This window comes from Nycticebus coucang, chromosome 9, assembly GCF_027406575.1.
Source record: "Nycticebus coucang isolate mNycCou1 chromosome 9, mNycCou1.pri, whole genome shotgun sequence".
Lineage (NCBI taxonomy): Eukaryota > Metazoa > Chordata > Mammalia > Primates > Lorisidae > Nycticebus > Nycticebus coucang.
In genome coordinates, this window is record NC_069788.1 from 209,993 (window position 1) to 233,137 (window position 23,145).

The 23,145-nt window shown below is 36.5% G+C and overlaps 1 protein-coding gene across 6 annotated transcripts in view; it reads left to right on the forward strand.

The window, feature by feature from the left end:
- The window catches only part of SNX14 (sorting nexin 14), an 84,998-nt gene that overhangs the window by 48,196 nt on the left and 13,657 nt on the right, over positions 1 to 23,145 (forward strand). For 3 of the 6 annotated variants that reach the window (XM_053601650.1, XM_053601648.1, XM_053601649.1), the window contains 8 exons: positions 978 to 1,110; positions 6,261 to 6,462; positions 7,191 to 7,247; positions 8,829 to 8,912; positions 11,464 to 11,564; positions 14,030 to 14,141; positions 21,613 to 21,653; positions 21,792 to 21,911. In XM_053601650.1, coding sequence (XP_053457625.1) covers positions 978 to 1,110; positions 6,261 to 6,462; positions 7,191 to 7,247; positions 8,829 to 8,912; positions 11,464 to 11,564; positions 14,030 to 14,141; positions 21,613 to 21,653; positions 21,792 to 21,911 — 850 coding nt within the window. The remainder of the gene's footprint in view (positions 1 to 977; positions 1,111 to 6,260; positions 6,463 to 7,190; positions 7,248 to 8,828; positions 8,913 to 11,463; positions 11,565 to 14,029; positions 14,142 to 21,612; positions 21,654 to 21,791; positions 21,912 to 23,145) is intronic. The other 3 variants (XM_053601651.1, XM_053601652.1, XM_053601653.1) reach the window with 2 other exon arrangements.

The window sequence follows — 23,145 nt, forward strand, 5'->3', positions numbered from 1 at the left end:
TTTAGAAATTCATGGGTTTTTTTTTGTTTGTTTTTTAGACAGAGTTTTACTTTGTTGCCCTCGGTAGAGTGTCGTGGCATCATAGCTCACAGCAACCTCCAGTTCTTGGGCTTAGGCAATTGTCTTGCCTCAGCCTCTCGCGTAGCTCGGACTGTAGAAATTCACTTTTTTAAAAAATTGCTGATATTTAATATTTAAGGAACAGTCAGCTGTTTCCTTGTACAACATTTGCTTTTATCCTTACATTCATTGCCAATCCCTCCCTTTGGCATTTTATCTTTTTTTTATTACCTTGAAGTTAAATAAGATGTATTTTATATTTGTTCCTCTTTTGAGTATTTATGTGATTATAAAGTTGAATTTTTCTTAAATGTTTGTCAGTTATAGAGAACAAAGTTTTTATTAGTTTCATCTGAAAATCAAGTACTGAGAAGATCAGTTTTATATGTATATTTTTATATTACGTTATATTAGCTGTATAGTTTTTCTAAATAGATGTTCTGTTTTGAACAGTTCTTACACAATTTTGTACATTACATGCATTTCAAAATATGTATGGCAGTAAGAACTTTATACCAGTAGGGGGCTTTCACCTTTTAAAAATTTTAGGTCAGTTAATGTTTTGAAGTTTATAGTAGGTAAATTCAAATATTTATTAATAAATATTGGGTGGCACCTCTGGCTCAAAGGAGTAGGGCGCCAGCCCCATATACCAGAGGTGGCAGGTTCAAACCCAGGCCCGGCCAAAAAAAAATATATTGTTTCATGTATTTATTCCCCAAATTTAAACATTAAATGCTTTTTTTTGACTTCTGAGATGTTTGAAAAAATCTGTTTGAAAACTCCAAAAGTTATATTAGCTATACAGTTAGTTTACCATTTTCAAAACTATTTATCTTTCTTTATGGTTTTTTATAATAAACTGGACTGTTGTGATAATTTGCTATGTGCTTGATACATTTTTGTTTAATATTTAGGAGCACACAGAAAAGAGGAGAATCATTTGGAATCAGCAGAATAGGGAGCAAAATTAAGGGAGTGTTTAAGAGTACCACAATGGAGGGAGCTATGTTACCTAATTATGGTTTAGCAGAAGGTGAAGATGATTTTGTAAGTAAAAATTCTTCATTTTGATTCATGTATAACTTCAGATTTACTATAGCATAAAAAATTAGATACGCTTGTTGTTTTTCCAATTTTATCTGCTTGCTTCAGACTTCCTTTATCTTTCTCATTCTTTCATTAGTTGTCATGGTTTTATGGTACTAATCTTAAAATTCCTGAGTACACCATTATTGCTTATTAAGGCAGAGTGTCCTTGTTAAGCTGAGATACTTCTAGTAGTTAAACAATTTACTGTCCTTTGGAGAGACTGCATATCCTACTGTTATCCCAACACACATGTCCTGTATACAGCGTTGTTATCAGAGGCCCCAGCCCCTACTTCTTAGACTGTGGTCTGTGAACCAGCAGCACTGGCTTTACCTGAGAACTTGTATTACTACAGAATCTCAGGCCCCATCCTAGACTTACGATTCAGTTTGCATTTTAACAAAGACTCCAGTAATTTATATACACATTTCACTTACTGTGCTACATTTTATGTCTGTGTGCTTTTGTACATTTTGTCCTGTTTGAAATGCCTTTCTTTCCCTTATTTACCTAGAAAATTTATATATATTTTTTTAAACTCGGCTGTTCCCCAAAGACCCTTACCTGAGTGCCAAGTAGAACTGAACATTTCCTCTATTTGTGCCCCTGTTATATCATACGAGAGGTATGTTAAGGCATGTACCATCATGTGTTTGGTATGGTTGGGGGCTTTTTTGAGACAGAGTTTTACTTTGTAGCCTCAGTAGAGTGCCCTCTCTCCCCTGTGAGAAAATGAGTCTCATAAAGGCAGGTAATGTCTTGTTTGTACTTTTCTTTTCTTTTTTTTTTGGAGACAGCGTCTCACTTTGTCACCCTTGGTAGAGTGCTGTGGCGTCACAGCTCATAGCAACCTCCAGCTCTTGGGCTTAGGTGATTCTTTTGCCTCAGCCTCTGAGTAGCTAAGACTACAGGCGCCTGCCACACGCCCAGCTATTTTTTTGTTGCAGTTTGGCCAGGCGGGGTTTGAACCCGCCACCCTCGGTATATGGGGTCGTTGCCCTACTCACTGAGCCATAGGCGCTGCGCTGTACTTTTTATTTGTTGAACAAATCTTGTTGAACAGATTTTTGGATTCTCATTTTACCTTTTAATAACCCTGGGCACTGGGGATAAAAAGATGATTATGACATAGACCTTACTGTTAAGTAATTCACTAATTTGGGTATAAAAGGGATATATAATACTGATTGGATTGACAGTGGCCAAGTAGAAGGAGAGGTGGGGAGGGAAGAGTGAACAAATCCCTTTTTCCTCTTTACCTCTTCCTTTCACTTCTGTCCTCATGCATTGAAAACTTATTGAGGAGGTTCACCAGTTCTTCATAATAATTTAAATGGAAGAGAACCTATTTAAACCCTTTTTCGATAATCAGAATACAGGATTTTTCTTCTTTTATGCCCTTATTTTTCATTAGAAGTGTGGATAGGAGAAAGAATAGATCAAAGAAAGGAGTCTTGGCTCCGTACCTGTGGCACAATGGTTGCAGCACCAGCCACATATACCGAGGCTGGTGGTTTTGGGCCCGGGCCAGGTCAGCTAAACAACAATGACAACTATAGAGGAAAAATAGCCAGATGTTGTGGTGGGCACCTGTAGTCCCAGCTACTTGGGAGGCTGAGGCAAGACAATCACTTAAGCCCAAGAGTTTGAGGTTGCTGTGAGCTGTGATGCCATGGCACTCTACCAAGGGGGATATAGTAAGACTCTCTCAAGAAAAAAAAAAAAAAAGAAAGAAAAGAAAGGAGTCTTTCCAAAATAATGCTTCTTTTCTAATTTTAGGCATGTTATTATAGTCTCATATTTTAATAATGTGGAAAAGTGGACAAAAATTTTAAATACCATTCACAATCCAATTACCTAATAACCACTTCTGTTAATAGTTCGGTGATTTTCTTTTTTTTATCTTTCTTACCCCTGTAGATTAGACTATATTATACATACAGCTTGTTTTCCTGCTTTCTTCCCAATTAATAACAATAAACTAATAAACAAAAGTACTTATTTACTTATGTAATTGTGAACTTTCAGAACATGATTTTGTGGGGGAAGATGTACTTATTTTTTTGCCTTCCTTGTTTCTTTTTTTTTTTTTTTGTAGAGACAGAGTCTCACTTTACCACCCTCCGTAGAGTGCCATGACGTCACATGGCTCACAGCAACCTCCAAGCTTTTTTGGGCTTAAGCGATTCTCTTACCTCAGCCTCCTGAGTAGTTGGGACTACAGGCGCCCGCCACGACGCCCGGCTATTTTTTGGTTTGCAGTTTGGCCGAGGCCGGGTTTGAACCCGCTACCCTCCGTATGTGGGGCCGGTGCCCTTCTCACTGAGCCACAGGCGCCACTCTGCCTTCTTTGTTTCTTAAAATATAAGTTGTACTTTTCCTTTAGGAGTAGCAAGGTAGCTTTAAAAAGCTGAAAGTGTTAGTTCTGTTTTGTAGTGGCCCAAGGAAGAAGGAAATTCTTGAGCAGAAGTAAAGATAGCAACAACAGAAAGTAGGAGAAGCAGGCAAACTAATATATAACCCAAACTCTCAAAGAGAAGGCAGGAGCAGTCAGATACTAAGATGGAGCCATCTGGAGTTTAGAAGGCCCTGAGGATATCCCCAATATAAAACACAATATTTATAATAATATTCACAATGTGAATGTTACTTTCTTTGCATTATTATTATTATTATCGCTTAACATTTCAATGTAGCAATTGTCTGATTCCTTTTCTGAATGTGTTTATGTTCATTCATTCTTTACGAGGTTTTTGTTTCTAGTCCTTATCTTAAACATTGTTATTGTTAATAAAATTTAAGCCTTTTTAATTTTGTGAAGGCAAAAAAATGGAAACCTAATAAACACGTGTATATGTAAAAAAAGTAAAATATCTCATTTATGATATTTATATCAATTGTATATTAAAATGGTATTTTTGATATATTGCATTACACAAAATATATTATCAAAATTTAAAAAACCCACAATATTTAGTGTTTCAAGCATTTTTTATTAACCTGTGGGACCTTGGAGATGCTCTTTGTCCATTAGGAAGTTGAGGGGAAAGAGTTGCCAGTCTCACCGCCAGGGCTAAAATGGTTTGGGATCCTGTACTGGGATGTGGAAGACTTTCAGAAACCTTGTGATCATTATCAGCAGTACCTACTTGCTCTGTGAACTTGGTCAAGAAGTCTTATTTTGTGATTTCATTTTCTCACAGTGAGATGGAGATAGTGGTATCTGTCTTTATAGAGGCATTTTGTGAGGAGAGTTAAACAATATGTGTGAAGTTCTGAAAACAGCGCCTTGTGCATAGTAAGTGCTGTAGGCACTATGTGGTGTTACAGTACCATTGATTCTTACAAAGTGAGTGCAAGTTTGGATTAAATCAACGTATGAATTCTGGCCCAATAATCAGTATATAAGGTTGGCTTCATCTGTCTGAAAATGCATTCATGTCCAAGTTCAGAGCTGATTGACAGGCGGGGTACAGTGAGTCACACCTGTAATCCCAGCACGCTGGGAGGCTGAGGTGGGTGGATCACTTTAGCTCGGGAGTTCGAGACCAGCCTAAGCAAGAACGAGACCCCTTCTCTACTAAAAATAAAAAAACTAGCTGGTTGTTGTGACAAGTGCCTATAGTCCTAGCTACTCGGGAGGCTGAGGCAGGAGGATCTCTTGAGCACAGGAGTTGAGGTTGCTGTAAGTTATGATGCCATGGCACTCTACCCAGGGTGACAGAGTGACACTCTAGCTCAAAAAAAAAAAAAAAAAAAAAAAATTCAAAAAAAGGAAGCCAAAGTCCTCCTAAATTCATTAACAGTCTTATTTGGGATTACGAATGGCCAGTTTGGGACAAGAACAGAAAGAAAGCAATAGGGGCTTTGTGGTAGGAGGAAGGGATTTTTTTTCTGAGAAGAGAGGTAGGTACTAGGGGTAGGAAGAAATTATACATTTCTAAAGGCAAAATATCAGTGCATTAATTTTTTCCTTTTTTAAGTGAAAGACAGTAGGCAGGTAGGATGTTAGAATTCTGGAAATAAATTCCTTCTCACTACTGGTGTGCTCTGACTAGACTATTCAGAATTCTCTTAAGTGCTACAGAGTGACTCATTGACTTGACCTGTTGACTTAAAAAAAAAAAGTGTGGTTAAAGATGAATGTGTTCTATCTATAATATTTTGGCTGCTGTAACATGAATAAGAGATGTCTAGGTTTTTATAATTATGTCAGGGTGAAAGAATCTCTTCCAACTTAAAGAATTAGAGTCATTTTTTCCTGTGTGGTGTATATATTTCTAGAACATAGAGTTTTCTTTTTAAAAATAATTGTCTTTGAAACAATATTTAGTGTTTCAAGCATTTATGTTGCTAAAACTTTAAAAATGAGGAAATAAAAAAACAATTCTATAGAGATGGGTTCCTTTCAGACCTTTTCCCAATTTTATACTATTTAATGCTGCAGTGAATGTATTTTATACTTAAGACTTTTTCAAAGTTTGAAAAAAAATTTTAGAGTGAACATTTTGACTATAATAAACCTCAGAAATAGAAAACTGTTTTTCTTTACTTATTGAAAACTGTTTTATGGCTGTGTTTGGTACGTATTGCCAAAACACTTTTCCAGAAGAGTTGTGCCAGTGTACCTTGTAACCAGTAGTGTGTCACATACCTGTATAGTTTCTATCAGTAGCTGTTATCATTTATAAAATTACACATTTCTAAAGGCAAAATATCAGTGCATTAATTGTTTCCTTTTTTAAGTGAAAGACAGTAGGCAGAAGTACATTAATTTTTTTCTTTTTATGAAGATTGAACATTTTTCTATATTTGTGTATTTTTGATTTTTTTTCATAATCTTGAAATGTTTGTTCTCGGGGTTTTTTATTGCATTATCATGTATAGGTGATATAATAAAACTTGGATTTGATGCTGGTAACTTGTTAATTTTTTTAATTTTTCATCTTTACTTTTTTAGTAGAAAATTCATTATTACCTAATTTTCAAAGTCTTAAAAATTATCAAATTTAATGTGGGCTTATTACTTGATAGTAAAGTTGTATTTCATATGCTGTAGTCTTAAAGGTACTGGAAATATTATGTTAATCCTTCTAATATTTTTCCAGATTGAGGAAGGTATTGTTGTGATGGAAGATGACTCTCCAGTTGAAGCTGTGAGCACACCTAATACTCTCCGGAACTTGGCTGCCTGGAGAATCAGCATTCCATATGTAGATTTCTTTGAGGATCCCTCTTCTGAACGGAAAGAGAAAAAGGAAAGAATTCCTGTGTTTTGTATTGATGTTGAAAGAAACGATAGAAGAGCAGGTAAGAAGGTTTATGGATCCCTTTCTTCAAAAGTGCTGGCCACAGAATATGACTATATATCTAAAAGGTAAATGTCCAGAACAAAAAATTAATGAAAACTTAGGATTTCGTAGGTAATCTGTGTTAGCAGTTAACTAATTAATTAATTCAGCCAACACTTGTTAAGTAGATGCCTGTTAGACACCTTCAAGTCCAGCAGGGCATTTTATGTAATGTTTTTAAAATGGTTTTGTTGCCATCATCATTAGCCATTATGCTTAATTGCCTATCATTAATGCAGATAGGACTATATGCGGTATTATAGCAATTTAATTAAGACAAAATTTCCCCATCCCTATTTTTGTGGACTAGTTAGAATCTGTGAAAATGTGGTCAGACACAACTCTTAAGTTTTCTTCTTGTTTTTCTGTATTTTTTTCCTTTGGTTATTTCAGATGTGGACTGTGGTGGAGACAAAGGTTATTCAGCTTCTGTAGCAGCATAACCAGTCACCACTCAGGGCTTTGTCTAAGAGGTCAGGCATTCGGTGGGGAAAGCACAATCAAAAGTTGTGTACATTTGGGGAATGATTGAGCTTAGGAAGACATAACTGTGAGGAAAGAAGGAAAAAACTGACAATGTTAGCAAATGGTTCTAAGAGTAACTGAGTGGTAGTGTGAAGGTCTAATCATTTTTATTTTTCAAATGGTAATAAGTTTTCTGATTGTTTTTTTTTTTTTTTTTCTTAGAAACTGTGATCCTATTTCAAAAACATAAAACAGAATGGAGACAGAAGAGTGCCCAGGGTAGCTATCTGTGATTTTCCTGTTGTAGCTGCTTACTAGACAAGGTCTTGCTATGTGCAGGTTATAGGCAGTGCTGCTTTTGATTTTTGACTTTAGGACAACCACTTTTAATATCTGTGCTTTAAGACATAAATAATTTAAATGTAAATGATAGTAAAATTTGTGGCTTGGTAATATAAACATAAAATTACAAACAATCTGAAAACTTGTATTCTAAAGGTAAGATTTTTGTCCGCAGTGTTTCGTGGTGTTGCAGACTTCTGTCAGTGTAACATGTTCTTAGGAGACCATGGCCTTTGAGGGAGGAAAAAAATGTATCATTTACTAGACTGATTTTATGACTTAGCAAAGTAGCAATGTCAGGATTTTAAAAACAAATGTAGCATAGAGGTTTAAGACCAGTTTATAATAAGAAAACTATGGTTTGCTTTATAGATTGTCAAATGTTTCTTCTGAGCAGAAAGAAATGATATTTGGGGTGGTTATGGTGTTGGCTGACTCGATCCAGTGCCCTCTCTCATCTGCACAAGAGGGATAGGACGTGCTAACAGGAGCAGTTAACATCTGGGGCATGCTCACTCTACTGTGCACTGTACAAAAGTGTTATACATGAATTATCATAGTGGCAGGTACAATTATTTTACATCTGTGCAAGCTAGTGAACTTACCTGTTCAAAGCACATGGTTTGGGACTGGGGTAAGTGCTCTGGCTCCAGACTCACTCTTTTAAACCATTACCTTGTGCCGTCCAGCTTGACAGCTACTAGCCACATGTGGTAATTAAGATTAAGTCAAATTATATTAAAATTTCAACTAGCCACATTTCAAGCATTCAGTAGCAACAGGATACTTACTAGTGGTTACTATATTAATTCAGATGGATAAAACATTTTCGTAATGGCAGAAAGGTCTATTAGATCACACTGCTCCGTACTTGATACTGTATTAGACCAAGACAGTATGATAAATACTTGAGAGACCCAAGATCGATCACAAATTTTTATGAAAAACATCATTTTGGTGACATTTAAAAAATAACCATAATTGCACAATTTTTTAAAATTTCTGAAGCTCTCTTTCTGTTGTATTAAAAGTATATTTTCTCGGCACCTGTAGCTCAGTGGATAGGGTGCCAGTCATGTACACTGGGGCTGGTGGGTTCAAACTTGGCCCGGGCCAGCTAAAACAATAATGACAATTGCCAAAAAAAAAAAAAAAATGGCTGGGCATGTGGCAGGCGCCTGTAGTCCCAGCTACTTCGGAGGCTGATGAGGTTGCTGTGAGCTGTGATGCCACAGCACTCTACTCAGGGCGATGGCTTGAGACTGTGTCTCAAAAAAGAAAAAAAAAAGGTATATTTTCCTGAGATGACTTCATAAATAGGTGAAACTTATCGGTCTCTTCTAGGTAATTAGAATATGGGATAAAATAATATAGTAACACGATGCCAAAAATAATAAATTACTAAGACTGTGGAATAATATCCAGCTTTGTATTGTATATCTTAATGTTTTAAATACTTCATTCTTTTGTTGTTGGGTTATAAAGTTGTTACTCAATCTATAATTGTTCAATTTACAGTTGGGCATGAGCCTGAACATTGGTCTGTCTATAGAAGATACCTTGAGTTTTATGTACTTGAATCAAAACTAACAGAATTTCATGGTACGTTGTTTGTTTTGGGTAAAACATTACATACATTTTAGCATTAGTATTCTTAGAAGCTGTCATATCAGTTAATTATTTATTTATTTATTTTTTGCAGTTTTTGGCCGGGGCCGGGTTTGAACCCACCACCTCCGGTATATGGGGCCACACCCTACTCCTTTGAGCCACAGGTGCCGCCCAATTTTTTAAAATAATTATACCGAAGAATTTTAACAGTGACATTGTGTATACTTTTGCTGTTAATAGGAATGTACCATTTTTATCTTCTTATTTTTGCTTATCTATATTTTTAAAGTTTTTATAATATACATTCATACATTTTTAAAAATTAAATTAAAATTTTAAAAATGTCTATTCTTTAACGATATTTAATTTTTACCTTGGTGTGGCAGAGAATTTAAACCAGACGTATCAGAGTTGCTTTCTTTTACTACCTTCTTTAGTAAACAACTTTGCTTTGCATTGTGGCACATATCTTGATTGGTTTTTAGATTTTTATGTAAAATAAACTTTTGGCTGAATGTTTTGTTTCGTTTTTTTTTTTTTGAGGGAAAATCCACTGGGAAAAAAGAGCTGTCTTCTTAGTTCTTCCTATCACTCTCTAGTCAATTATTTAATTGATGTTGGGGTAGGAGTTATGAAGTATTTCCATACATTTAGTTTATAGGTTGATGAGGTCTATTTGTGTGTTCTGAATCCTTTTTATTTTAGAAAAGCTCTGTGGAGTGTCCCATAATCCAAATTCAGGTTGATTCTGAATTGAGAAGGGCAAGAAACCTTCTTTACCTGCAGTGAAGCAAAGCCTGTGATAAGGTGATGGTTATAGGAAAACAAGAATGCAAGGCACCACTCCATAGTTTTTGCCTGGATTTTGAGTTTTTTTTTGTTTTTTTGTTTTTTGTTTTTTTTTGTAGAGACAGAGTCTCACTGTACCGCCCTCGGGTTGAATGCCATGACGTCACACGACTCACAGCAACCTCTAACTCTTGGGCTTAGGCGATTCTCTTGCCTCAGCCTCCCGAGCAGCTGGCACTACAGGTGCCCGCCACAATGCCCGGCTATTTTTTTGTTGCAGTTTGGCCGGGGCTGAGTTTGAACCCGCCACCCTCGGCATATGGGGCCAGCGCCCTACTCACTGAGCCACAGGCGCTGCCCAGATTTTGAGTTTTTACTTCAAATAGTTTTCTCTTTCTCTCTCCCAATCTGGTACAGTACGATCCTTGTCTTATTCTTTATCCAAACTTTTGTTTGAAGCCGAGAGAAGATTATTCATCTCCATGCTTTAAAGTTCTGGAATCAACCAAAGTTGATTGGGTTCCCAACATTATTGTTTTCTGTTTTTGGGGGGTTTTTTTGAGATAGAGTTTCATTTTGTCACCCTCAGTATAGTGCTGTGACTATCATAGCTCATAGCACCCTCAAACTCTTGGCTCAAGTGATTGTCTTACCTCAGCCTCCCAGGTAGCTAAGACTACATGTGCCCGGCTATTTTTAGAGACTGTCTCACTCTCACCATCACTCAGCTGTGGGCTAAAGCTATCCACTTTCTTTGGCCTCCCAGAGTGCTGTGATTACAGGTGTGAGCCACCGCATTGGGCTAGTGTTCTTTTTTTTGATGCCAAATTTTCAAAGTCACGCCTATCTGTGGTTTTTGCATTTGTGCGTGGGGGGGGTTTTGTTGTTTTTTTCTTTGAGACAGAGTCTTATGTGATCACCTTTGATACAGAGTGCTGTGGCATCTTAGCTCACAGCAACCTCAAACTCTTGGATTCAAGTGATCCTCTTGCCTCAGCCTCCTAAGTAGTTGGAACTACAGGTGCCCACCACAGTGCCTGGCTGGTTTTGTTTTTTTTTTTTTAGAGACAGGGTCTCGCTGTGGTGCAGGCTGATCTTAAACCTGTGAGCTCAGGCAGTCCACCTGCCTTGGCCACCCAAGTGCTGGGATTACAGGCATGAGCCACTGCGCCCCGCCTTCATTTGGTTTTTTAAAATAAATAACTTTTCTAAAATAAAAGGGATTCACAACACACACATAGAACTCAAATTTTTGTCAAGAGTATACACACCTGTAATCTTAACACTCTGGGAGGCTGAGATGGGTGGATTGCCTGAGCTCACAGGTTCGAGATCAGCCTGAGCCAGAGTGAGATCTCGTCTCTAAAAATAGCTGGATGTTGTGGTGGGCGTCTGTAGTCCCAGCTACATGGGAGGCTGAGTCAAGAGAATCATTTGAGCCCAATCTTCTTTGTAAGATTTTATCTTATAATATCCTATTAATTTTAAAATAATATAACTTTTAAAAGTTGTTTTGCTAGTATTGAAGGCTAACAAGTCTGTGTCAATAAAGAGTAGTTGTTGAGAGTAGTGTTTGGGATATCAGACTCAAGTTCTTTGGTCTGGACTTCTAGCTTGAAACTCTGATTTTGTGAAGAATACTTAAAGAATAACGTCACATCTCTACAAGGCAGTGTTGTAAATCTGAGTTTGTATTAGGTTTTAAAAATAGTAGGAAATACAGTAATAACTTATAAGTATATACTTATTTCAGGCACATTTCCTGATGCTCAGCTTCCTTCTAAGAGGATTATTGGCCCCAAAAACTATGAATTCTTAAAGTCAAAGAGAGAAGAATTTCAGGAATATCTACAGGTATAGCACCAACTATATTAATTTAAAACTTTGGTAATTGTTGTAGTCTCTCATTTGTCTCTTTTTCTCCTACATGTTTATGCTTTGCTTTATAAATAACCTGTCCATGTGGACTTAGTTGTTTTTTTGTTTTTAATTTAAAACAGCTTTTTCCATGTGGATTTTAAAATGAATTTTTGTTAAGAGTATACTTTGGGGGCGGTGCCTATGGCTCAGTGGATAGGACGCCGGCCCCATATACCGAGGGTGGTGGGGGTTCAAACCTAGCCCCGGCTAAACTGCAACAACAAAAAAATAGCCGGGCGTTGTGGCAGACGCCTGTAGTCCCAGCTACTCGGGAGGCTGAGGCAAGAGAATCGCCTAAGCCCAGGAGTTGGAGGTTGCTGTGAGCTGTGTGACACCACAGCACTCTACCGAGGGTGAAAAAGTGAGACTCTTGTCTCAAAAAAAAAAAGAGTATACTTTGTTGATAACCAATAAAAAACATTTTATTGGGGAAAAAAGTTTCTTAATTGTAAGCTAATTAAAGTTTGGTATGGGAAGTTAAAACTTCAGTGTAAAAGATGAAATGCAGTATAAGAATATTGGGTGGTTTTTGTTTCCTTTGTTTGGTTTTGTGTTTAGCACTTTCTGTACTTTTGGAATCTTTCCTCCTATTCTATTCTTCAGTACCTTTTCTTTTGCAGTTCTCATGCTTTTTCAGTTTCCTGGGAGAGGGATCAGCTATCTCTCATTTGCCACTTGGAATTGAGTTCTGTTTTCCTGAGTGTGTGCACATTACATTATGTTAAAATGTAATTGGTTATATTATTTCAACAGATGGTATGGTCAGCATAAAAGTTACTTACTTGAGACATCTGGTTCTCTTTATCAAGTGTATGAGACCAAAGAGGAGGATTTTACTTGCTTTTTTTTTTTTTTTTTTTTGAGACTGAGCCTTAAGCTCTGGATAGAGTGCTGTGGCATCACAGCTTACAGCAACCTCCAGTTCCTGGGCTCAAGCGATTCTCCTGCCTCTGCCTCCCAAGTAGCTGGGATTACAGGCGCCTGCCACAACACCTGGCTGCAGCTATCATTATTGTTTGGTGGACCTGGGCTGGATTTGAACCCACCAGCTCAGGTGTATGTGGCTGGTGCCTTAGCTGCTTGAGCCACAGGCACCAAGCCTTATTTGCTTTTTTTAAAAAGTCTCTTTTATTTGAACATGGAATTTTACAGCTTTTTATTTTAGTTTCAGTTAAATTTGGATGCCTTCTAGACAAAAATAAGTCCTTTTTAAATTAAAAGTATTCAGCAATGTAAACAAGTTTGCATTTTATTTCCTCTAGCTGAACTATTGATTGCTTTCAACGTAAGGTATTTTCTGTATAGCTTTTAGGTGGTACAAAGATTGAAATATAAAATAACTTAATTGGTGTAGGGATGTTTGGATATATAATATAAACTTGTTTCTTTGTTGATCCATCTAACCCTAACCCTAACTGACTCTTTTTAAAAACTAGAGTACCTCATTCTAGAACAGATATTTTCTGGTAATATGGATTTACATTAGAGATTGTTCTACTGGTATTTTATGTTGATTTCTGCTCTTAAACTTTCGTAACTATTTCATGTCGGCCTAACAGTCTGGGAGGCTGAGGCAGGTGGATTGTCTGAGGTTACAGGTTCCAGATCAGCCTGAGCTAAAGCAAGACCTCGACTCTAAAAGTAGCCAGGCCTTGTGGCAGGCGCCTGTAGTCCCAGCTACATGGGAGGTTAAGGCAAGAGAATCATTTGAGCCCAAGACTTTGAGATTGCTGTGATCTATGATGCCATGGCACTCTACTGAGGGTGGGAAAGTAAAACTCTGTCTCAAAAAAAAAAAAAAGAAGAAAGAAGATTAGATAAGGCTAGTTTAATTTTGACTTTTAAAAGTCAGTTTGTCTTGTTAGAAAGTAGTGTTGTAAGAACAGACGACAGATTTTCCAAATTATTTCAAAAATTTACATTCAGTTTACTGCAAAACTCTTTATGCTGACCTTTAAAAATTATCAAGGAAGTTATATAATATTTTATATGTATTATATAATGTTGAGAAACTAGAAAATAAATTATTAGCTAATGGTTACTCTTACTTCCTGTATATCAGATACTGTGTAAAATGCTTTATATAACAATGTTATAAAGTAGGTAGTGTTGTTATCTTCATTTTATACATGAGAAAACAGACTTTTGGGCAATATAGGATCTTCTCTTGGGTCACCTACTAGCCTATAAAAGAGCCAAAATTCAAATTCATACATGTCTGACTGTAAGGGCTGAAAAGTTCTTACCCTTACTATTCCCTCTATAAATATAGTTCTTTGTTGTTATTCTAACTATAAAATAGCTTTGGGGGATTTAAGATTTTTTAAAAATCATTTTAAGATAGTTTTGATTTATTCTTAGAGAGTTCTGAACTGTTTTTCTTTTTTTGTTCATTCAAGAAACTTCTGCAGCATCCAGAACTAAGTAATAGTCAACTTCTAGCTGACTTTCTCTCCCCTAATGGTGGGGAGACACAATTTCTCGATAAGATATTACCAGATGTAAATCTTGGTAAGTCAATTTAAAGAATCATATATAAAAGGAAATACTGAAAAGAATCAGCATTTTCAGATTAGTTTAGAAAAATAGTTTAGATGGTATAACCGTGTGGTGAGCTTCAAGGACCTCATACATTCAGAGTCAGGGTTCCATGACAACTTTAACCCGTCCATTTTGTGAGTAATGATTATTTAAGCAGTCACTTCTAGCCGTATGTCCCATCACGAAAAGTTACGTTACATTAGCCAATGCACTTTTTATTTATTCATTTTATTTAAATTCCCTTATTTTGTAAACTTAAATATTAAGTAGGGATGGCATTTTTAGCATATATGAACATGTCTTTTCAGCATATATGAATAGTTATGATATTTGAATTTCTCATAAAATACCTCAAAAAAGACCAGATCTATTGACATTTGGCTGTTTAAGGCTTAGCTGTTGTTTCCTTAATCTTTAAGTTATATGATATTTCCTTATTTTGTATTCTTAGCATTATAAATATTCCTTGAAGCCTGATTTTCTTTGGATAGCTTATAGTAGTAATTCAGATAAGTAAACTTTGTATAAACTGACTTAACTTCAATTAATCTTAATAGCATTCTGAACAAATTTCATTTTATGGTACTTTCATACATGATTTTTTTTAATTTAAAGTTTAATTATTGGCTATAAAACTCTGACATGGAATATATACATGAGATATCCTATACAGGAAAATACCACTTTGAATCTCAGTGTTTTTTATTCGTTTTTATTTTTTTTAGACAGAGTCTTACTTTGCCACCCTCAGTAGAGTGCTATGGCATCATAGCTCACAGCAGCCTCATACTCTTGGGTTCAAATGATCCTCTTGCCTCAGCCTCAGCCTCCTGAGTAGCTGAAACTACAGGTGCCTGCCACAAGCCTGGCTATTTTTAGTAGAGATGGGGTCTTACTTTTTCTCAGGCTGGTCTTGAACTCATGAGCTCAAGCCATCCACCTGCCTCGTTCTCCCAGAGTGCTAGGATTACGAGTGTGAGTCACTGCATTGACTGTTTTGATTTTTTTTTTTCTTTTTTTGAGACAGAGCCTCAAGCTGTTGCCCTGGGTAGAGTGCCGTGGCATCACATCTCACAGCAACCTCCAACTCCTGGGCTTAAGTGATTCTCTTTCCTCAGCCTCCCAAGTAGCTGGTATTACATGCACCTGCTACAATGCCTGGCTATTATTTGGTTGTAGTTGTCATTATTGTTTGGCAGGCCCAGGCTGGATTTGAACCCGCCAGCTCTGGTGTATGTGGCTGGTGCCTTAGCCACTTGAACTACAGGTGCCAAGCCTGTTTTGATTTTTTTCATTAATAATTTAGAAAAATACAAAGACTATAAAGGACCAAATGCCAGCCATGTGTAATCCTCTAGACTTAAAACCCCTAGATAAAAGAGTCCATGTGGAGACTCCCAAGGGAGTTCTTCAGTTCTTTCCCCTTCCAGAAAATCTGGTGCTTTTTTACTTCTTCTGTATTCCTTTCAAACTTATAATAAAAGTCCTATCTTACCACTGGGGGGGGGGATGGGGGGGAAGAAAATAATTTAGGTAAATGAAAATCTTGATCTTTTGTTTCAAGGTAACTTTGTAATTAGTAAAACCATTTCTCAGTAAGTAGATTGCTTTATTTTCAATGTGTGTTATTTTAAAGGAAATTAAAGATGCATCAGAAAGAAATTAGTTCTCTTTTAAAACATACTTCTTAAGGCTGGACATGGTGGCTCACACCTATAATCCTAGCACTCTGGGAGGCTGAGGCAGGTGGATTGCCTGAACTCACGGGTTCGAGACCAGACTGAGCAAGAGTAGACACCTTTTCTAAAAATGGCGGGGCATTGTGGTGGGCCCTATAGTCCCAGGTACTTGGGAAGTTTAGGCAAGAGAATCTCTTGAGCCCAAGAGTTTGAGGTTGCTATGAGCTATGATGCCACACCATTCTACTGGGGGCAACAAAGTGAGACTCCATCTCAAAAAAAAAAAGTTACTTAATTTTTATTGTGACAGATATAAAATTCATAGTCAAAACACAGTCTTTGGAATCTGAAGACATTTTAATTTTTACTATTAGAGACTGAAATTGCTATCTAAAGATAATGTTTCAAAAAAATAATTTTTGTGTTGTAATATTTGAACCTAATTCCAGCTGTCACTTTTGGATGTATTATTTATTATACTTTGTCTAAATAGCAGTGAGGTCAACAGAAATCCAGATAGATTGTCTTCTCTAACCATTAATATATTCCGTACATTGTAAGTATACATCAAAAGTAAAAATATAAAAAAAAGATTCAATTAAATAAATAATGGTTCTAGAATTTTCCAGAGAATTACCTCATAGAGGCCCTGGAGTGTACACATTCTGCTTTGGAGACTCTTAGCTTAAAATTGTTCCTAATCTCCATCACACATGCTGACAATTGGTGACCTTATTGCTACCAAAGGCAGAGGCATTTTCTTACCCTCTTTTATGGACCTTCTCTGCAGTCATTAGTGCATGCTGTTCTTAACCAGCTTACTACTCTTTCTGTTCCTCCATTTTGATCCTGCACAATCCCTCTCTGTTCCCAGCACCTAAGTAGTAGTGTTGGTGTTTCCCAAGGGTGTGTCTTCAGTTTTCTCCTCCTGGTCTCAGCATCATGTATTACTTCAGTGCCTACCTACCCATTTATGTTTCCAAATGCAGTCTGACCTTTAGTTACATTATTTCCATAACCATCTGTACATCACCACCTGATCTCTTGCTACCTATTGAGAAAGCTAATTCTATAAATGGTAATGCAGTCACCTCAGTCATGCTGGAAACGTTTAGCATTACTTTGGATTTTCGTCTTTTTAGTTCCCAAATTCTGCTAGTTTTATCTCTTTGGTATCTAACTCACATTATCTTGTTTGTACCCTTTACCATTTCCTTAATTCAGGTTTTCAGTGCTTTTTTTTTTTAATGAAAGAGGCAGGATCTTTCTCTTTCACCCAGGGTGGCATGCAGTGGCATGATCATAACTCACTTCAACCTCAAATGCCTGGACTCAGGCAATCTTCCTGCCTCAGCCTCCCAAGTAGCTGGGAGTACAGGTGTGTGCCACCATGCCCAGATAATTTTCAAAATTTTGGGGAGAGATAGCAGCATCTTGTTGTGTTGCCCAGTCTGGTCTTGAACTCCTGGCCTTAAGTGATCCTCCTGCTTTAGTCTCCCAAAGTGTTGTGATTATAACCATGAGCCACTATGCCCAGCCTGTCACTGCCTCTTACTTGAACTTCACTAACTTTTCTGACCAGTCTCCTAGATGCTCACTGTTCTACTGTTCTCACCCATATTATCTCACCTGACACAGCCAGATTAACAGGTAAAGTATAGCTTTCTGTTAGCATAGAAAGTCTTTATTACCTAATCTGAAATCCTTTGACAATCACTATGTGTTTTGATACCAGTACATCTTACTACTTCTTTCACACTTTGTAGCAAAGCTGAACCTTTATGTTCCTTTTGCGCCAGTACTTTTGTATGTTTCCACATTAAATGCTTTTCCACTGTAGCTGTATGTTTACAACTACTCATCTTTGAAGATTGAGCTGAAAGAAAGGAACACTTGGTTCTGCTCAGCAAATCAGGGAATAACATTTGTCTACATCTTGATCAGTAGATATAAATAGATGAGATTATTTTGGAGGGACAGCATGTAAGAGAGTGAGGCTAGACAGATAACTTATGGCTAGATGTGTCATGATGACATATGGACTTGATCCTCTACAAATAAGGAGGAAGAGCCATTGGTAGGTTTTTAATAATGGAATCATCCAGTTAGATTTGGGTTTTAGCAGTACCCCCCTGCCAGGAGATTAGAGGACAATACTGAAGGCATTTAGAATCAATATCTGGGAATAAACCTGGAGTATGTATGTGTAAGACCCTTACAGAGAAAAGTATAAACTTTTATTGAGAGGTATTAACGAAGACCCAAGTAAATAGAGAAAAATTATACTCATTATTTAAAAGCCACAATATAGTAAAGATTAAAATTTTCCCCTGGGTTGATTTCTAGATACAATGCCAATCAAGATCAAACAGAGAGAGAGAGAGAGAGAGAGAGTGTGTGTGTGTGTGTGTGTGTGTGTGTGTGTGTGTGTGTGTGTGTGTCTTGACAAGCTGAATCTGTCATTTATATGAACATGCATTGGACCAAATAGCTAATACACTTTAGAGGAACAGAGAGAACTCTGTCATATATTTTGACTTAAACACTGTATTAATCAGTTAGACCCATGGAGCAGAACAGAGGGCCCAAAACAGATCTGTGTGTCTGAGGACACTTGTGAGCAAGGTTGTGCAGAGAGGGAAGGGCACTGGCTTTTGAAGAAATGCTGCTGGGTCAGTGGGTATACATTTGAACTCTGACAGAAAAACAATGTAAGTGAATTAGAGTCCTATGAAGATTTTGGGAAATTGCTGAAATAAACCCAGCTGTTTAGCCAACTAATTTTTGACCATGTTGCCAAGAAAATGCATTGGGGAAAGGGTACCCTCTTCAATAACTAATGCTGGGAAGACTGGGTGTCAATATGCAGAAGAAGCAACTAGATCCATGTCTATCATCATATACAAAAATCAACCCCAAACAGATTAAAACCTGAATGTAAGGTCTAAACACTTCAGGACATTGGTTAAGGCAGACATTTTATGGCTGAGGCTCGGTGCCCGTAGCAAAGTGGTTATGGCACCAGCCACATGCACCCAGGCTGGTGGGTTCAAATCTGGCCTGGGCCAGCTAAACAGCAATGACAACTGCAACAACAACAAAAAAAATAGCCAGGCATTGTGGTAGGCACCTGTAGTCTCAGCTACTTGGGAGTCTGAGGTAAGAGAATTGCTTAAGCCCAAGATTTTGAGGTTGCTGTGAGCAGTGATGCCATGGCACTCTACCAAGGGTGACATAGTGAGACTCTGTCTCAAAAAAAAAGATTTTATGGTTGAGACTTCAAAAGCACAGGCAACAAAAAGAAAAATAGACAAATGGGGCTGTATTAAATGAAAAGCCTTCTACACAGCAAAGGAAACAAGCAACAGAATGAAGAAACAATCTGTAGAAAGGGAGAAAATATTTGGAAATATTCTAAATTCAATAAGAATACATTACAATAGAAAAATAGAAGAAAAGGCACTTTATAGAAGAGGAAGTTTAGATTGCCAATATGTGAAAAAAGTGCTTAATTACATTAATAATCAAGGAAGTGCAAATTAAAATTATACTGACGTAATACCATATTGATCAAAGATTTAGAAAGTCTGATAATCTCAAGTGCCAAGTGCTGGTGTTTATGTAGATAATAAATAGGAGCTCTTCCATATTGCTCTTATACCTCAAGTACAGTTAGTAGGACTGTAAATTGGAAAGTTACTGTGAAAAACTGGTTTGGTATAAAAACTGAACGACTCAGGACTTTTTCTCTGAGCTAGATACTCAGGATAATTGCATATCCATTTTTAAGAATGTTTATAGCAGTATTACTTTGTTTTGTTTTGAGGCAGAATTTCGCTCTGTTGCCCCAGGCAGAGTGCAGTGGCATTAGCACAGCTCACAGCAACCTCAAACTTCTGGGCTCAAGAAATCCTCCTACCTCAGCCTTCTGAGTAGCTGGGACTACAGAAGCATATCATCATGCCTAGCTAATTTTTCTATTTTCTTTTTTTGTAGAAATGTGGTCTGGCTCTTGCTCAGGCTGGTCTTGAACTCCTGACCTCAAGGGATCCTACCACGTTGGCCTCCCACAGGGAGGGGATTACAGGCATGAGCCATCATGCCTGGCCTGCAGCATTGTTTTTAATAGCCAGAATTAGAAAAAGCACAGATGTTGTTCAGCCATAGAATGGACAAATAAACTAATAGATTTGTAACACTGAATACCTATGGCAAAGAATGCCTATAGCAGAAAGCTACTGTTAAGTGTCACAATGTTGAATGAAAGAAGCAAGACACAAAATAATCCATCCAGCATGATTCTTTTTTATATAAACTTCAAAGCAAACCTAACTGATACAAGCTAGAATGAAATTATTGAAAATAATATGGGGTAAAAACAATATTTCTAAATTTTATGTAATAATCATATATGTGTGGAACTATTAAATATTACAAGTAGATATTTGGCTTCTGTTTATATTACCCAACATTAATACATATAGTAGAGCCAAAATATTTGGTGTATATGGGTCTTGAGGAGAAGAAAAATGTGAGGACATTTTATATTTGGTCATGCGTGGTGTTTAGGAGATAGAGTTGGGTAGATCTGGTTACTGACTAGGTTTGACTGGAGGAGAAAAAAATGTATGTTTAAATAACTAGATGAATGCTATTACTTTTGGGGAAAGGGGAATAAATAGAGAGCAGTTTTGAATTTATAAAATCCAGCTGAAGAAATTTTATTAGGTAGGAGAACCCAAGGGACTGGTAAGAATTAGAAATTTGAGTTTTATTTGAAATCAGATTGAGCAAATAGTTTGGCTCCTGAAGAACACATAGAAGAGAAAAGCACAGCACAACAAGCCCTGTAGTTAAGGAACTTGGGAACGTTCTAAGGAGTGGGGTAGGATGTTACCAGAGGCACACGAACCTGACATAATGAGGTGGGAAGGTTGGGTAGTTTACATTTTTCTGTTTGTCATCGAATAATCTCTATTTTCATTTATTAGTATTATTAATGTCTCCTGCTATTGCCCTGACTCTTTTTTCTAAATTGACCTGACAGAAATTTAAGTAATATCTGTCAATTTTGATTAATTTTTAAAAGTCACTTCTAAATGTTTGAGGAGATCTCAAGGTGTTTGATAATTCACAGTAAGGGAACCTGGAGGTAAAACTAAGAAGTAATTTAGGCAAACATAGGATTAGACTAGAAATTCTTAATCTAAAATTTAGAGTATAAATTATTCAAATAATTTAAATGTTGTAGCAATTCTTAAAACTTTTTCTTTTGCCAATCTTTATAAACCAGTACATATTTACCATTGTTTAAAATCTTATGACAAAACTTCTTATAGAAATTTCAAGTAAACACAAAAGTACAGAAAACTGTATATAAACTTTTCACTCTGTTTCAAAGTTATCAACACTTTGTTCTATCTCTTGCCTACCTCCTACCTTCCTGGATTATTCTAAAGCATATCTATAAATAGGTCAGAATACCATATTTATTAAAAATTTATAGGGCGGTGCCTGTGGCTCAAAGGGATAGGGCACCAGCCCCGTATGCCAGAGGTGGTGGGTTTAAAACCAGCCCTGACCAAAAACTGCAAAAAAAAAAAAAAAAATTCTGTTGGGTGTGAAATAGTTAATCATAAATGCTTCATACTGTTGTTACTTGGCTATTAAGTAAGTAGTATTTTCCATTAACTAGTGAAATATGAGCAATTATGAAGTATATTATGCCTTCATAAAAATAATTTTTACTTTTCTAATTGCAGGAAAAATTATAAAATCTGTTCCTGGAAAACTAATGAAAGAGGTGAATAACTGATTTATGTGTATTTTATAAAAGATACTCTTAACCATATTTAAATATAAATGTATTTTGATGGATTGTATTATATTCAAAATTATCTTGATTTTTAATTTTCTTAAAATGATCTCTGTATCACCACAGAAAGGTCAGCATTTGGAACCTTTTATCATGAATTTCATTAATTCTTGTGAATCTCCAAAGCCTAAACCAAGTAGACCAGAACTGACCATTCTCAGCCCCACTTCCGAAAACAACAAGAAGGTACTGCATATTACAATAAAGAGCCATTAATTTTAAAATTGCCCCACTTGAGATGATTTTTCAATTATATAGAGAATGAATCTCTTATTAATGAAATGGATTGGACTGTGCATTTCCTTTATATGGAGATCAGTTGCACAGAATACAGGGGTAATTGCGTGCAATTACTTGTTTTTTTTCTTTAATGTGTTAAATGTTTCTTTAGATATTGTATTTACATCTATCATTTCTGTATTTGAGAGATTTTTAAAAGTGGTTTTCTTAGTTTTTCTTTGTTTATAAATCACCAACTTCCAAAAATTAAGGGCATAATTATTGTAGTTTATGTTTATTTGATGCTATTACCTAATTTTAATGGTCTATAAAATATTTCATCCATTCATTAAACAGACATTGTGTGCCTCCTATTGAGTACTAGGCTCTAGGGACATAAAGACATGTTCTTCGTCCTCAAAAAGTTGCTTAGTGCCAGTGCAGGGCCCTGCACAGGGAGCTGTGGGAGCTCCTGGGACAGGCACCCCCCCACCTTTATCTTTATTATTACTATGAATAGTACCTTTAATATTATGTATTTTCTCATTTTATAACTTTATTGTTGGTAAACAGAAATAGTTAATTTTTATTCAGCAGTCTTGTTAGACTTGTATTATTGCTAAATCTTTTAGATTTGCACAATTACCTCTAAATCATGGCAGTTTTATTTCATTCCTGACTAGGACCTATTATATAAAGGAAATTGTTTCTTTGTTTTAACACTAAGTAGTATAGTGTAACTTTGGTGGATGTTTTTTATAAGGTTACACAGACTTACATTCATATTAATATTTATGGGTAGAAATAGCCCTATAAATTTTCTTTTTCATTCTATCCATATTTTGGTAGGTTCTGATATCAAATTTATCTTAGCCTTTTCTATTTTCTGGTACATTTTTATAATTGAAATTATTAGTTCTTCAAATATTTGATAGAATTTGTTGGCAAAGTCATCTAGGCTTTTAATTTTATTTGGGGGAAGATTTTTTTTGGTACAGACAGAGTCTCACTTTATCGCCCTCGGTAGAGTGCCATGGCATCACACAGCTCACAGCAGCCTCCAACTCCTGGGCTTATGTGATTGTCCTGCCTCAGCCTCCCAAGTAGCTGGGACTACAGGCACCTGCCCCAATGCCCGGCTATTTTTTTGTTGTTGCAGTTTGGCCAGGGCTGGGTTTGAACCCACCACCCTCGGTATATA